Source organism: Nicotiana sylvestris, chromosome 8, assembly GCF_000393655.2.
Source record: "Nicotiana sylvestris chromosome 8, ASM39365v2, whole genome shotgun sequence".
Lineage (NCBI taxonomy): Eukaryota > Viridiplantae > Streptophyta > Magnoliopsida > Solanales > Solanaceae > Nicotiana > Nicotiana sylvestris.
The window spans coordinates 220,867,138-220,883,275 of NC_091064.1; the positions used below are offsets into that span (position 1 = coordinate 220,867,138).

At 35.3% G+C, this 16,138-nt stretch overlaps 1 protein-coding gene across 1 annotated transcript; it reads left to right on the plus strand.

Annotated features, from left to right (window-relative positions):
• Positions 1–3,779: 3,779 nt before the first annotated feature.
• On the plus strand, positions 3,780–15,425 carry LOC104235847 (probable GABA transporter 2). The gene is made up of 7 exons (XM_009789673.2): positions 3,780–4,084; positions 4,964–5,194; positions 7,313–7,410; positions 13,187–13,373; positions 13,797–13,927; positions 14,070–14,306; positions 14,955–15,425. Exons 1-7 carry the CDS (start codon positions 3,997–3,999, stop codon positions 15,342–15,344), a joined length of 1,362 nt encoding a protein of 453 aa, XP_009787975.1. The 5' UTR covers positions 3,780–3,996; the 3' UTR covers positions 15,345–15,425.
• Positions 15,426–16,138: the final 713 nt, after the last annotated feature.

Consider the following 16,138-nt stretch of genomic DNA (forward strand, 5'->3'; position numbering starts at 1 on the left):
GGCATGACACGTGGATTAGTTAAATGGTCAAAGCGCAGCAATTGACTAAGAGGCACGGATGGAAACATCCACGGGAAGAAGAATTTAAATAGGCACGAGACGACGTATAGATAGGAGTCTCGTACCAATTTAAATTATTTACAGCCAACGGATAGAAGGCATTGAAAGCAAAGATTTGGTGACAGAAAGGAGTCCAAATTCATTATTAAATACTTGATACGTTACGAAATTGGTATTTAATAGGAATGATTGTATAACGGCTTATTTAATATCATTTATTACTCATGATTATATCATTAAAGCTGAGGCTTCATTCATTTACCTAGAATTATCTATAAAAGGAAGAAGTATCATCATTTGTAAGGACACGGAATACTATTGAGAATTTATTGAAATATACATCTATTTGCTTCTTTACCATCGTTCTCAAAAGTATTTTATTTTTGTCTCCTGATTATCAGTAACCCGAATTTCTTTTTAGCTTTGACCAAAGACTCAGATTTTTTTAGACTAAGAGTTAATAAAAATGTCATCTTTAACAGTTTTAAGATGAACTGTCTGCAGAATTTTGCATGTTGTATGATCAAAGAAAAAGCATCTACACCTGGGTTTTGTTGTAAATTTAAGATAAATAAATAAAAGTATCCTTTCTAACACAATTCTACAGTATTTACAGTTAATTCTATAATGGGGTCTTTTTTCTTTAAGTTTCGTGTAGACTTAATATGGAAAAAATTATAACTTATTGTAATTTTTATATAGTTTTTGATATCTAAATTTAATTTTGAAATATTGAGTTGAATTATCAATTTAGCTTCAAAGTTTAGTCATATTGACTCTCGATAAGTGAAAGTTTATTTTATTTTTCATGTTGTCGAAGTGTTGAACAATAATTCTATTATGTTGTTACAACAACAACAACAACCCAGTATAATTTCACAAATGGTACGGGGAGAGTAGGATGTACTGCTTACATGCGGGTCGGGTCGGATAATTTATCCGTTTTGACCCGCTCATATCCAATCCGACCTGCATGTTTGTCATCTCTATATGCAACCTTATCCCTATTCTGGAAAGGCGGAGAGACCAAAAAAAAGTGAAATAGAGGGCAGTAAATAAAAATGTAATCTTTAACAGTTTAGAGATAAACTGTTGGTAAAATCCTCATTACCAAAATATTTGAAGTATCTACAAATGGGGCATGTTGTAAATTTGAAATAAATACATAAAGCTCTCTGATCCCTTTTAGTAGTCCAATATATTAAGAATATTTTTTTTTACTTGTTCACTTTAACAAATTAATAAGGATTTATTATTTTTTCCAGTGTTATCCTTATCATTAGATAATCACACTTCCTAATCATGCTTTATTGATAGATTTTAATACAGTTAAAGTTCTCTATAACAACATCTCTATATAACAGTCATTCACTATAAAAGTCAATTTTTCTTCGAAATCGATATTTATATTTTATTATAATATATCTCATCTAATAACAACATTTCGCTATAAAAAAAAATATCAGAACATCAATAAAGAAATTTGACTGCCGTTAGTAATGGTAATTTAGTAGTAAAACAAATTTTTATTTAATAACTCTGTTATTTTTTACTAGTCATACTGGACTAGTAAAAGAGAACAGAGGGACAATAATAGATAACCTCACAGTATTAGGGTATTGTTCCTCTTTAATGTTAATCTAATATATTATTAAACCGTTGAATTGCGCAAGTGGCCTTTTTTGTTCTTCGTTTAAGTGGGGTGGTTCTTGAGTAGTGGTTATATATAGCAAAAAGAATAGAAAAAGAGGAAGAAACGAAATAAATTTGTTTGTCGGCTTTTGCGTCATTTGAGGCCATCAAGATTTTAATAGCATATGCACATCACTTTTGATGTGTAGAATTAAGTAAACATTACGTATGGGAAAGGAGATTTTTGTTCTTCTTTTAAAAGGCTTTTTGGGACTTGCCTCGACGGGGCGGGACACTATCAAAACGCCTTGAGATTTATGTGTGAGGCTTAGTTCTCTAAGGTTTACGCCCCCAAGCACCCAATGGTGTGCCTTCAGGGGCGAAGCTACGTATCCTAAAGGGTGGAGAATTGACCACCCTTCCTTGAAAAATTACATTGCGTATATAGGTAAAATATTAGGTTTTAGAAATATATAACATATATTAAACACTCGTGTCGGAGAATTTTTTTCACTTCTTTAAGTTTGAACACCATTGAGGAAATTCCTAACTTCGCCACTGTGCGTCCTAACCATGCCTAACGCTCAACACCGTCCAATAGTTCCTATGCAAATCATGTGTTGAATTCACCAATTTGCAGTATTAACTCTCAAAATTCTTTGATAAATGAATGATTAAAGTTTTTTTATCTATAAGAATATGAAAATTGTGAATAACTCAAATAACGAACATATTATTGCATATTTACTAATTGAGAACATCGTGAGGGTGAATATCATTTGAATATTTCTTCTAAGAATAGATAACCAAAATTTATATCTTTACTTGATAGATCTTCATGTCTTAGTTCTATGTCTATCAAAATTATCATATATTTTTTTTTTATATTTATTCATGAAGAAGTAATATTTTAAATCACAGTATTGAAAAATTTATTTTGCATTTAATTTTTTAATTTTTTATTTTGCATTTACTTTTAAAGAGGTAAAATATGCAATTTGATAATATTTTTTTAAAAAATTATAATTTTTAATTGTTTGAAAGTTAAGATGTTAAAGTTAATTTATATTTCATAGTAACTTTAACAATATTATATTATTTATACTTATAAAATATGCTAAATATTTTATTTTATATGAGTTTCTTTAATTCTTTTTAGTTTTCTTGAACTTTTAATGCAACTTTTATATTTTATTGTGTTATGATGCTATATTATTAGTTCATAAATTTAAAAAATTAAAGATCAGTGGGGCTTACGATTCATGTCTCGAGGCTTTCGCCTCGCCCCGTATTAAGTAAAATCGTCTGCCTCACGTCCTCGCCTTTTAAAACACTGCTTCCAATATCATAAGTACTTTTATAAAAATATAAAAGAAAACTAAGACGGAATTTGTTTGGTGTTTAGGAATTAATGGAAATTGGAAATAACACTTCACAATTATCCCTCCGTTTCAATTTATGTGTACCTTTTTTGACGGAGTACAAAGTTTAACAAATAAAAGAAGATTCTTGAACTTGTGATGTAAAATAAGGCAAGTGCATTTTATCTTGATATAAATTATTGCATAAAGGTAAATTATTTCCAAATATGGAAAGAAATTATTCTATTGTGACTAAAACAGAATAGATTCACGTAAATTGAAACGAATGGAGATTTGAGTGAATAATTAGGAGAAATGATCTGAATTAAATAACACTTGCACTAACTAATGCGGTCATTTATATATTATTGTATATGAAATTGAATGTAGAATAAGAATACTTATATTAGCAAAAAAAAAATACTTGAAATTAAAATATTTTTAAAGTAGATAATTTTTATATAACAATTTTATATTATTATTCACTATCTGATATTCTTCATTATTATTCCCAACATAAATAATTCCGCCATTATAATTTTTCCCATGACTGAAATGTGAACCAATAAACTTACTAAAATAAAATTTTAATTTTTGATTTTCACTAGATGTTTGATATCCATATTAGATTTGATGAATCTAGAATAGTACCCAGTAGGGATTTACTAAATATATCAAATGTCGACTCAAATATGGCAAAACCTATAAAAACCAAATGTCTCTGCCTATTGCCATATCATCATTGTGATTTGTGCCTTCGACCTCTCCAAAAATATAACCATTTCTCTTTTTGGAGTCTTTTCTTTACAACAACTATATTCCCACTTTCTTTCCATCATCATTCTTTTATACACAAATTCGAGAAAAAAAAAGAAGAAGAAAATTCTATATACAAAGACACAATTACATATGATATGAGCTTGTAGTAACAGAATCTCCTAAAATGGCGCCGGCGCCTCTCCGCAATGATCCTTTTCCTGAAATTCGCCGTGCAGATGATGCTGGTGCTGCTTTTGTTTTAGAATCCAAAGGTAAAATTTTCTCAACAAATCTTTTGTCTTCATTTTTGTTGTTGTCGTAGATTTAAGGTAGAACGAGAGTCTAGGCGTAACGGGTAAAGTTGTTGCCCTGTAACCAGAAAATCAAGGGTTCGAGCCATGAAAACAGCCTCTCGTACAAAATAAGATAAGGCTGTGTACAATAGACCCTTGTGGTCCAGCCCTTCCTTAGACCCCGCGCATAGCGGGAGTTTGGTGCACCGACTACCCCTTTTTTTATATACTAAGATAGAAGGGGAGCTTGGCGTAACTTGTAAAATTGCTTCCACGTGACCAATAGATCAGGGTTCGAGCCGTGGAAGCAACCTCTTGCATGCAGAAATGCAGGATAAGGTTGCGTTCAAAAGGCCTTTTTGGTCCGGCCGTTCCCTGGACCCCGCGCATAGTCGGAACTTAGTGCACCGGGCTTCTTTTTTTTTTGGACTAAGAGTTAATAAAAATGTAATCTTTAACAATTTTAAGATGAACTATCTGCAGAATTCTGCATGTTGTATGGTCAAAGAAAAAGAATCTACACCTGGGTTTTGTTCTAAATTTAAGATAAATAAATAAAAATATCTCCTTTCTAACACAATTCTACAGTTTTTACTGCTAATGCTATAATGGGGTCTTTCTTATTTAAGTTTCGATGTAGACTTAAGAAATTACTAAGTAATAGTAAATAAAAATGTAATCTTTAACAGTTTATAGATGAACAATTGGTAAGTTCTTCATTAACAAAATATTTGAAGAATCTACAAATGGGGCATCTTATAATTTTGAAATACATAAAGCTATCTCTTTTATAACAGAATTTAATAGTTTTTATTGCTAATCCTATAATGGAGTCCTCCTTTTTTTTTGTGGGAACAGGGGAATGGTGGCATGCAGGATTTCATTTGACGACGGCGATAGTAGGTCCAACGGTACTGACATTGCCGTATGTATTCAGAGGGCTAGGATGGGGATTGGGTTTCTTGTGTTTAACTGTGATGGGGTTGGTCACTTTTTACTCTTACTATCTCATGTCATTGGTTCTTGATCACTGTGAGAAGTCCGGTCGACGCCATATTCGATTCAGAGAACTTGCCGCCGATGTCTTAGGTAAAGATTTTTTTGCCCCATCAGTTAATTTTAACTTGTAATAGCAGGCTAGTTACTAGATTACGAATTAATGCTTATAGAGAGATTCACTTATCGTTACCTAATTTGTTACATGATTGTATAAAAAATTTTTAAGCTGACAGCGCATAGAATCTAAACTCTTGTAAAATTCGTAGAGTTTCTATAGTATTATAGAGCCATTGATTAGTAGATATTGAAACACGACTCCAATAGAGTGAGATGGATAGTGATGATTCATATTGTGACTCCGACTAGTTTGGAATTAAGGCGTTATTGTTGTTGTTGTAATCATAGAATTTTTCTAGTATTAGATTAGAGAACTATAATTTAATTGAAATGCAACGAGCTCAAATAGACTCGATGTTTGCCTTTGTAGTTTGAGAAAATGTGATTGGACTTGCAAAAAGAAAAGAAGAAAAAGGTGAATGTTGTTTGTTGTTGAAAGGATAGAAGTCCAAACTATTAAATTAATCAAATGATGTTGCATTATTTAAGTCTATTGTGGTCACTGTTGCATTTTAATTTGGAATATGATGCTGTTCTAAAGGGGTTGCTGCACTGAGTTGTAGATAAGAGTATTTACTAATTATTTACTGAGATCCAAAGATGATTAGTTGGTCTTTTATGTAAAATTACAAGCTTTTGCATTTTAAAATAATAGAAAATCTCTTTTACTGGGAAAAAAAGTTATTCTGTCATGTGTGAAAGGAAGATTTGATTCTGCTAATGAAAAGCATAGATTTCCTTTAGTGGTGGAAGTAGCCTTTGATGCTTCTAAAGGACCCTCAATATGAATGCAAGGTTGTTGTGGTATTTTGAAAAGGACATTTAGCCTAATTATTTTGACTACAACCACCAGATTCTAGTGGTTTTTGTTAGATTCACACCTGCGTAGAAAAGAACAAATCTATAGTTAGTGGTTTTTGTACGTCCAACTTCGAGCCATGGAAATAGCCTCTTGCAGAAATAAAAGGTAAGGCTGCATACAATAGACCTTTGTGGTCCGACCCTTCCCCAGATCCGCGCATAGTGCACCGGGAAGTGGTTTTTGTACTTAATGAGAATAGTGAATTTAGATAATTGGTGTTTGTTGGAGGAGGCCGGAAAAAGATAATGGATGGAATAGATGGCTTAAAGTTTTGAACCTTGGATGAAGAAGTTACAACAACAACAACCCAGTGAAATCTCACTAGTGGGGTTTGGGGAGGGTAGTGTGTACGCAGACCTTACCCCTACCCCGAAGGAGTAGAGAGGCTGTTTCCGAAAGACCCTCGGCTCAAGAAGACAAAAGGACAAAAGAAGATAATATTAGTAACACCACAGAAATAATATGAAAGAAATATATATATATATATATATGAAAAATAAGAACAACATGAAATCAAGAGGAATGATACAAAGCAAAAGCAACATAGTATCCCTACCAAACTAGTCCCCAAAGTTATGGCATAAGGCAAGACTCAACTACCTCCTAGCCTACAACCTTAATACTCGACCTCCACATGTTCCGATCAAGTGCCATGTCCTCGGAAATCTGAAGCATCGCCATATCCTGCCTAATCACCTCCCCCAATACTTCTTAAGCTGCCCTCTACCTCTTCTCGAGCCCTCAACAACCAGCCGTTCGCACCTCCTTACCGGAGCATCTGGGCTTCTCCTCTGAACGTGCCCGAACCACCTGAGCCTTGCTTCCCGCATCTTGTCATCAATGGGAGCCACGCACACCTTCTCCCGAATATCATCATTCCTAATCTTATCCATCCTACTATGCCCGCACATCCACCTCAACATACTCATTTCTGCATGAAGAAGTTAAAAAACTATAATGTTAGACGAACAAAGCATTAATTAATTTACTATTACTCAACATCTTCTTATCCAATTTAAGCTTCTTTAAGAGTTCTGCACATGCTTACTGCTAATATTTCATCTACTTCCCCCATAGATTGATTGCATCGTATAATCTTATCAGTCATTGAACATTAAGATATTTGAATGATGAATTATATGTAACAGCTCTAACTAGCTCAAACTTTACCACTTTATTACAGCATCTTTTTAAACTAAAGAATTTTGTGTTGTGGAGTATTATTGTAGGCTCTGGTTGGATGTTTTATTTTGTGGTACTCATTCAGACAGCAGTCAACACTGGCATTAGCATAGGAGCAATTCTGCTTGCCGGAGAATGCATTCAGGTACTTGCTTCAGGAATGGCCAATTTTCATTTTCCATTTCTTTATTGATGCCAAAAAAAAAACTTCTTACTTCAACAACTTTGCTTTTCCAAGATTTACATATATTTGTATTCTGACATATTTCCTCTCAGTTATATTCCAATTATCTTTTGCTCCAGACTTGACTAATATATACGTTTTCCAGTATAAATACCAAGAATTTAGAAATTCCATGAAAATCCACCAACGTAGTTGCATAATTGTTATAGACAATATCAGATGTAATAGCTGATTTCTTGGACCTAGTACATGCTATCATCCTTATAGATCGTTAGTTTCTAAACATTAACTGTGATCTTAATAAATATCAGAAAAGACAGTGTTTTGTCTCCTTTAACTTCTGAAAGAAAAAAAAAAGATAGTATCCCTAATAGAATTAGCTAATGATGAATGAGGCATCAGTTTTATCGTCGGGATCAAAATATCTAGGTTATGCACAACATTTCTTGTTGCTGTGCATTATAAATCCGTTACGATGAATATGAATATCGCCTGTCCTTTTCTGATGCATGTACTGTTGCGGAAGCCAAATGTATATAGTGTGAATGAGTCACAACTACTATACCAAAAATTATGACAGCCACCAAATAATAAATAAGACAATAAAGCAACAATAAAAGGAACACCAGAATTTACGAGGTTCGGCCAATTTTGCCTACTTCTTCGGACACAACCAATATTTTATTCCACTCCAAAAATACAAGTGAAATAATACTAAAGAGATAAGATGCAAATGCCTTAAGAAGATAAGAAGGCAAATGAGAGGTGTATTTAAATCCTAAACATTAGGTCTCCTTTTATAGGGAAAATTTCCCAAACAAAAGTGTCAACCACCTATGTGGGATATTTGACAACTTCAACAAATCTCCACCTTAGCAAAATTCCACATCTTCAATTTTCTCTCAATAACAAATTTTGGTTGTGTATTCATCTTCAATCTTCAGTGTTCAACAATGTTGAAACTTGACCGCAGTCACCACTTTTGTTAGCATATCAGTAGGATTCTCTGTTGTATGAATTTTCTTCACCGTGACTCCACCTTCTTCTATGATTTCTCGTACGAAATGATACCGAACATCAATGTGCTTCGTTCTTACATGATAAACTTGGTTCTTCGCTAATTGAATAGCACTTTGACTATCACAAAAAATTGAGATACTTTTTTGTCCAATACCAAGCTCTTTTAGCAATCCCTGAAGCCAAATTGCCTCCTTCATAGCCTTTGTAATAGTCACGTACTCTGCCTCTGTTGTAGACAAAGCAACTGTTGACTGCAAAGTAGACTTCCAACTAACTGGTGCCCTTGCAAAAGTAAACACATAACCAGTAGTTGATCTTCGTTTGTCCAGATCACCCGCAAAATCTGAGTCACAATATCCAACTACAGATTGATTGCTTTCCTGCTCAAAAACTAACCCAACATCTACGGTATTATGAATATACCGTAGAATCCACTTCACAGCTTGCCAATGCTCCTTTCCTGGATTATGCATATATCTGCTAATAACTCTAACAGCTTGTGAAAATGTTAGGTCTCGTATAGACCATTGCATACATCAAGCTACCAATAACATTTGCGTATGGTACCTTTGACATATACTCTCGTTCAGTTTCATCTTTTGGCGACATAGTAGTACTTATCTTAAAATGGGTAGCAAGTGGAGTACTAACTGGCTTAGTCTTTTCATCTATGCCAAAACGTTGTAGTACTCTTTTCAAATATTCTTTCTGAGATAAATAGAGTTTCTTTGAACGTCCATTTATTATTATCTCCATGCCAAGAATTTTATGTGCTTCACCCAGATCCTTCATCTCGAACTCCTTCTTCAGTTGAATCTTTAACTTATCAATTTCTTCCGAATTCTTGGAAGCTATCAACATATCATCAACATAGAGGAGAAGATATATAAATGAACCATCTTTAAGCTTGTGCAAATACACACAATGATCGTATTTGCTTCTCTTGTACCCTTGCCGCAACATAAACTCGTCAAATCGCTTGTACCATTGTCTAGAAGATTGTTTCAATCCGTACAACGATTTTTCAAGTTTGCACACCATATTTTCTTTTCCAGCAACTTTGAATCCTTCTGGCTGAGTCATGTAGATTTCCTCCTCCAAGTTTCCATGTAAAAACGCAGTTTTTACATCCATCTGAACTAGTTCCAAATCCAATTGTGCTACCAAAGCCAACATAATTCTAATGGAGGAATGTTTTACAACTGGAGAAAACACTTCATTGTAATCAATTCCCTCCTTTTGAGCATATCCTTTGGCCACCAATCTTGCTTTGTAGCGAACATCTTCTTGGTTAGGAAATCCTTCTTTCTTTGCAAATACCCATTTGCACCCAATTGCTTTCTTTCCCTTCGGGAGATTGGCCAATCTCCATGTATGATTCTGATGAAGGGACTGTATTTCATCATTCATGGCAATCCTCCACTTATCTTCTTCTGAACTTTGGACTGCGTCTTTATAAGTGGTAGGAACATCATCAGCTACAATTGAGGTAACACAAGCAACCGTCTCTATAAGACGAACAGGTTTTGTTATTGTCCTTTTTGGCCTGCTGGTTGCTATTGATTCAAGTTGTTGTTGAGGTTCCTGAGTTGGAATCTCCCTTTCTACTGGCTTTTCTTCCAGAGGATAATCTTCATTTGTTTCCTCCCCTGCTTCTTGTGTAGGAAAAAAAAATTTTCCCTCAAACTCCACCTGCTTAGAAGCACCCTCATTTTATTTGGTATCTTCTGTTACCTTATTTACCATAGCAGATTCATCAAAGGTAACATCTGAATATTACTTTCTTTGTCATAGGACACCATAAGCGATATCCTTTGACTCCAAAAGTAATCCCCATAAAAACAGCCTTTTTTGCCCTTGGATCCAATTTTGACTCTGTCACATGATAATATGCAGTTGAGCCAAATACGTGCAAAGAGTCATAAGCTACAACAGGTTTTCCATACCATTTTTCAAATGGCGTCTTGCTATCAATAGCAACAGATGGTAACGATTAATGAGTTGGCATGCATATGTAATTGCCTCAGCCCAAAATTCTTTGTCCAAGCCAGCATTGGACAACATACACCGTACTTTCTCTAGCAAGGTCCGGTTCATACGTTCTGCCACTCCATTCTGTTGTGGTGTATGTCTGACAGTGAAGTGTCAGACGATGCCATCATTTTCACAGACCGTATTGAAATGATCATTTTTGTATTCACATCCATTGTCTGTGCGAATACACTTGATCCTCCTGCCTGTTTGATTCTCCATCATCGTCTTCTATTTGAGAAAAATTCCCAACACTTCATCTTTGCTCTTCATTGTATACACCCACACTCTTCGGGAAAAATCATCAACAAAGGTTACAAAATAGTACTTCCCACCCAATGAAGGTGTTTTGGAAGGAATCCAAACATCATAGTGTACATAATTCAAAATGCCTTTAGTATTATGGATCGTTGTACCAAATTTAACCCTTGTCTATTTCCTTTTGACACAATGCTCGCAAAACTCCAAGTTGCAAGCCTTTACTCCTTTTAACAATCCTTGATCTGATAGAGTTTTCAAGGATTTTCCTCCAGCATGTCCCAAGCGCATGTGCCATAGCTTGGTTGCTTCTGCCTCTTTGTCGTCACTGGATGTCACTGTCGCTGTCCCAATAACTGTACTGCCACGATAGCGGTACATATTATTATTCTTCCGATTAGCCTTCATTACCACTAGTGCACCGGAGCATACTCTCATCACTCCATTTTCTGCAATGATTTTGAACCCTTTTGATTCTAGGGCTCCCACAGAGATGAGATTCTTCTTCAAATCCGGTACATATCGAACATCTATCAATGTTCTGATCATTCCATCATGGTTCCTTAATCGTATTGAACCAATGCCATATGAGGTAAGAGGGCTGTTATCCGCTGTGTGGATGACTCCATATTCTCCTTCTTGAAATTCCACGAACCAGTCCCTGTTGGGACACATATGATAGCTACAAGCCGAGTCCATCAACCATATGTCTGATGATGTTGATGACTCTGTTGTAACTAATGAGAAGTCTGAATCATCACAATCAGCTACATTTGAATCCATAATGGCCTTTCCATTGTTATGTTTGGCCTTATTCTTCAACTTCGGACAGTCTTTCTTCCAGTGCCCTTTTTCTCGACAAAAGGCACATTCATCTTTGCTGGGTCTGGATCTTGACTTGGATCTTCCCTTCTTTGTCCTCGTTTGATTTTGAGGACGACCCCTCACAAACAGTGCTTCTCCTTCTCCGCCCTTCTGTTTTTCTCGCTTTCTTTGTTCATAGCTGTACAAAGCTGAACAAACTTCTCTGAGAGAAATTTCGTCATTTCCATGGAGTAGAGTAGTTTCAAGGTGCTCGTACTCATCAGGAAGTGACGCCAACAACATTAAGGCCAAGTCACCATCATCATAAGTTGTATCCATATTTTGCAAATCTGTGACCAACTTATTGAAACTGGTGATATGTTCATTCATCGTGGTACCAGGAACATAGGTGAAGTGAAACAGTCTCTTCTTCATGTACAATTTATTTTGACTGTTTTTCTTCAAAAATTTATCCTCCAGTGCTTTCCATAATTTACTTGCAGAAGTTTCCTTTGTGTATGGATATTTCTGCTCTCTAGCAAGGTAGGATCGAATGGTACCGCAAGCAACACGGTTGATAATTCTCCAATCTTCTTCTCCAATAACATCTGGTTTCTTTTCTTCAATGGCCAGATCTAGCCCTTGTTGAAAAAGGACATCTAGAACCTCGCCTTGCCACATCCCAAAATGTCCGGACCCGTCAAAAATTTCTACCGCAAATTTCGCATTTGACACAATTCTTGTCATAAGCGAAGATGCCAATGATGACGTATTGTTGACACTTGATGTAGATTCTTCTTGTTTATTGTCTCCCATCTTTGACACAAATATTATTTAATAGCTGACGACACAAATCAAGATTATTTCCTTTCTGGTGTGGAAGATCAGACTAAGCTGCAACCACAGAGCATACTCAGACAGAACCTTGACTCAGTTACCAAGATAAATCTTTTCTGATGTGGAAGATCAGACTATGCTGCAACCACAGAGCATACTTAGACAGTACCTTGGCTCTGATACCAATTGTTGCGGAAGCCAAATGTATATAGTGTGAATAAGTCACAACTACTATACCAAAAATTATGACAGCCACCAAATAATAAATAAGACAATAAAGCAACAATAAAAGGAACACCAGAATTTACGAGGTTCGGCTAATTTTGCCTACTCCTCGGACACAACCAATATTTTATTCCACTCAAAAAATACAAGTGAAATAATACTAAAGAGAGAAGACACAAATGACTTAAGAAGATAAGAAGGCAAATGAGAGATGTATTTAAATCCTAAACATTATGCCTCCTTTTATAGGGAAAATTTCCCAAACAAAAGTGTCAACCACCGATGTAGGATATTTGACAACTTCAACATGTACAGAATCAAACTGCCAAATGGTCTTGCAGTTTGTTACATAAGATTTTACTTCTACAATCTGGTAATATCTTTGGGGTAATAGACCTTCATCTCATTTCATGTAACACCATTCAGTTTGTCATATGCCTCCATGTCCTTAGTGCTAAAATATATGGCAAGACAGCATACGTGAAATTATTATTAATTATTGCTGTGTTTACATTTTTTCATGTTATTGAACGACATTTTATTTCTTCTTTGCTTGTACAAGATCATGTACTCCGAACTTTCACCACATGGGCCACTGAAATTGTATCACTTCATTGCAATGGTTACAGTAGTAATGATATTTCTCTCTCAATTTCCATCCTTCCACTCCCTAAGGCACATCAACTTGGTGTCATTGTTTCTTAGCTTGGGCTACACTTTTCTAGTTGTTGGCGCGTGTATTAATGCCGGTAAGTTCTTATGTTCTTTGTGGTTCGGGTTCATTTTCATGTCATTGGTATATTCTTGAACAATTTTGAAAACCGTACACACAAGGTTACCTATTATCTTCAACCTGCATAAACTTGATTACTAGAAGCAAAGATCCTGCAGTTTTATGATGGAGAAAAAACTAAGCCCTATTTCTTTTTTAATTAGCTGCGAACCTTTTTCGCCCATGGTAATGTTTTTGTTATATATCATTCGCCGGATACCCTAATGACAAGAGTTGAGAAATTAATTTGTTTACATTAGTGTATATACAAATATGCAAACCTGGCCTGAAAGAAAGCAGAAGAGTTAGTGGAGAAAGCGGAATCAATATTAATTGATATTAGCATGTCACTTTACTATGTGTACATCCAGTTTATCTATATATTTCCTGCATTATGCAGGTAAATCAAAAAATGCTCCTCCGAGAGATTACTCCTTAGAAACCTCACAACTATCACGGGTATTTAGCGCTTTCACTTCTATCTCCATTATTGCAGCTATTTTTGGGAATGGAATACTACCCGAAATACAGGTAACTACATAGCTCTTTCATATTGATTTTTTCCTCATTTCTTTTCCACAAGTTCCTTTAGTTCAACAATGATGAAAACAATTTATGATGTCCAATGTTCTTCACTAGAGACATATGTTAATTTATACTCCAATTCATGCAGGCAACTCTCGCTCCACCAGCGACAGGAAAGATGTTGAAAGGCCTTATGTTGTGCTACTCTGTAATTTTGGTTACTTTCTACTCTGCTTCTGTTTCTGGATATTGGGTATTTGGAAACAAAGTCAATTCAAACATTCTCAAGAGTTTAATGCCAGATGAAGGACCTTCCTTGGCACCGACATGGGTTTTAGGTCTTGCAGTCGTCTTTATTCTTCTTCAGCTCTTTGCCATTGGTTTGGTAAGTCATGCATTTGTTGCGTCACAATTGTATCACACAGTGGCTTAAACTTATGTTACACGGATCCGTTTATTGGTACTATCAGGTACATGTGTGCAAGGATCCGATTCGAGTACCTCAAATTTTTTGCTACTAATATTTAGTGTATTTTCGAGGACCCGCACGAAGTACTCACACCCATTGGAAGAACCCAATAACTTTGGCTCAAATTCTATATTTGTGTTAAAAATTTTATTTAATATTTACAAATAATCTATTCAGAATCCAATAAACAAAAAGAATTGTAACTCAAAACTCATAAGCTAAATATCATGCCTCCATCTCTGCTGTTCAACACGAGTATGTCAAGGCAAATGAAGGATCAGTGTAACATAGGTTTAAATCCCAGCAAAATAATGATGTTTTGCCAGCCAGTGGCGAAGCCACATGGTCACAAAGATAATCAGCCCTTCGTCGAAAAATTACACTGTGTATATAGGTAAAATATTACGTTTTAGAGGTATATAACACATATTGGACACCCTTTGTCGAGAATTTTTTTTCCACTTCTTTCAAATTTGAATGCCCTTGGGACAATTCCTAGCTTCGCCACTGTTGCCAGCATGTTGTCGGCTACGTGATGGTAACCTCTTTTTGATATGATCACAGGTATATTCTCAAGTTGCTTATGAAATCATGGAAAAGAAGTCAGCTGATGCAAACAAGGCTGTCTTCTCTCCTCGAAACCTAATCCCGAGGATAATCCTCAGAACGCTGTACATGGCCCTTTGCGGATTCTTTGCAGCTATGCTGCCATTCTTTGGTGACATTAACGGCGTGGTAGGTGCCATTGGTTTTATTCCTCTTGATTTTGTTCTCCCAATGCTACTTTACAACATGACTTTCAAACCAAAGAAGTCATCAGTTATCTATTGGATAAATACTTCTATAATGGTTGTATTCTCTGGTGCTGGACTTCTAGGATCCTTTTCTTCTATAAGGAAATTGGTTCTAGATGCCAATAAATTTAAGCTTTTTAGTAGTGACATTGTTGATTAACCTCTTTGTTTAGATGATAACTGTATACTAATTTGATCAGACATATGTATGGAAGCTGTACGCAAATCTGTATTTCACGAAGTAGCTATCTAGTCTTTGCATAACCAGAATCGTTCTAAAAAAAAAGGGCAGCCCGATGCATTAAGCTCCAGCTATGCGCTGGGTCCGGGGAAAAGCCAGACCATAAAGGTCTATTGTATGCAGTTTTACCCTGCATTTCTACGAGGGGCTGTTTCCACGACTCGAACCCGTGACTTCCTAGTCGCATGACAGCTAGACAAACTTGAAGGTGTCTACTGACTTAGAGATTTTCCTGTTCTCTTCATGTGACATTGATGCCCTGTTTATTGCTCAGTATATATGAAGCCTTTTTTTTCTTTAATTATTAAATTCTACAAGAAATGCACATCTTATGATGAATATGAAGTATCAAATTAAATGGTTGTGAAATTTTTCTCCTATGTGGATGATGAGTCATACTGTGGAAAGAGCAATACTTTGGTCCCCTTTTCTAGAGTTCAAATTATAGAAAAATATATTCATAATGACTACAATATCTATAGGTTGGACTAAGTAGGGAAAAAAGTAATTTTTAATAACATATATAGTAAGTTGAGGAAATTGTTAAGGAGAAAGGATAAAAATTTGCTAGGTAATTTTTCTCATCTGTCTAATGTTTGGCGAGTAGAGATACCAATTCTTAGTCGGTGGAAGATAATAGTTATCTGATGGAATAATCGAGGTGCGAGCCATTCTTGTGACATCCAAGAAAATTTATAGCGATGAGGATTGAA

Excerpts from the sequence above, each read along its gene's own strand:
- LOC104235847 (XM_009789673.2), top strand. The coding sequence starts at position 3,997 with ATGGCGCCGGCGCCTCTCCGCAATGATCCTTTTCCTGAAATTCGCCGT. Across the intron at positions 13,374-13,796 it reads TGGCGCGTGTATTAATGCCG|GTAAATCAAAAAATGCTCCT; the intron begins GTAAGTTCTTAT and ends TGCATTATGCAG. Across the intron at positions 14,307-14,954 it reads AGCTCTTTGCCATTGGTTTG|GTATATTCTCAAGTTGCTTA; the intron begins GTAAGTCATGCA and ends ATATGATCACAG.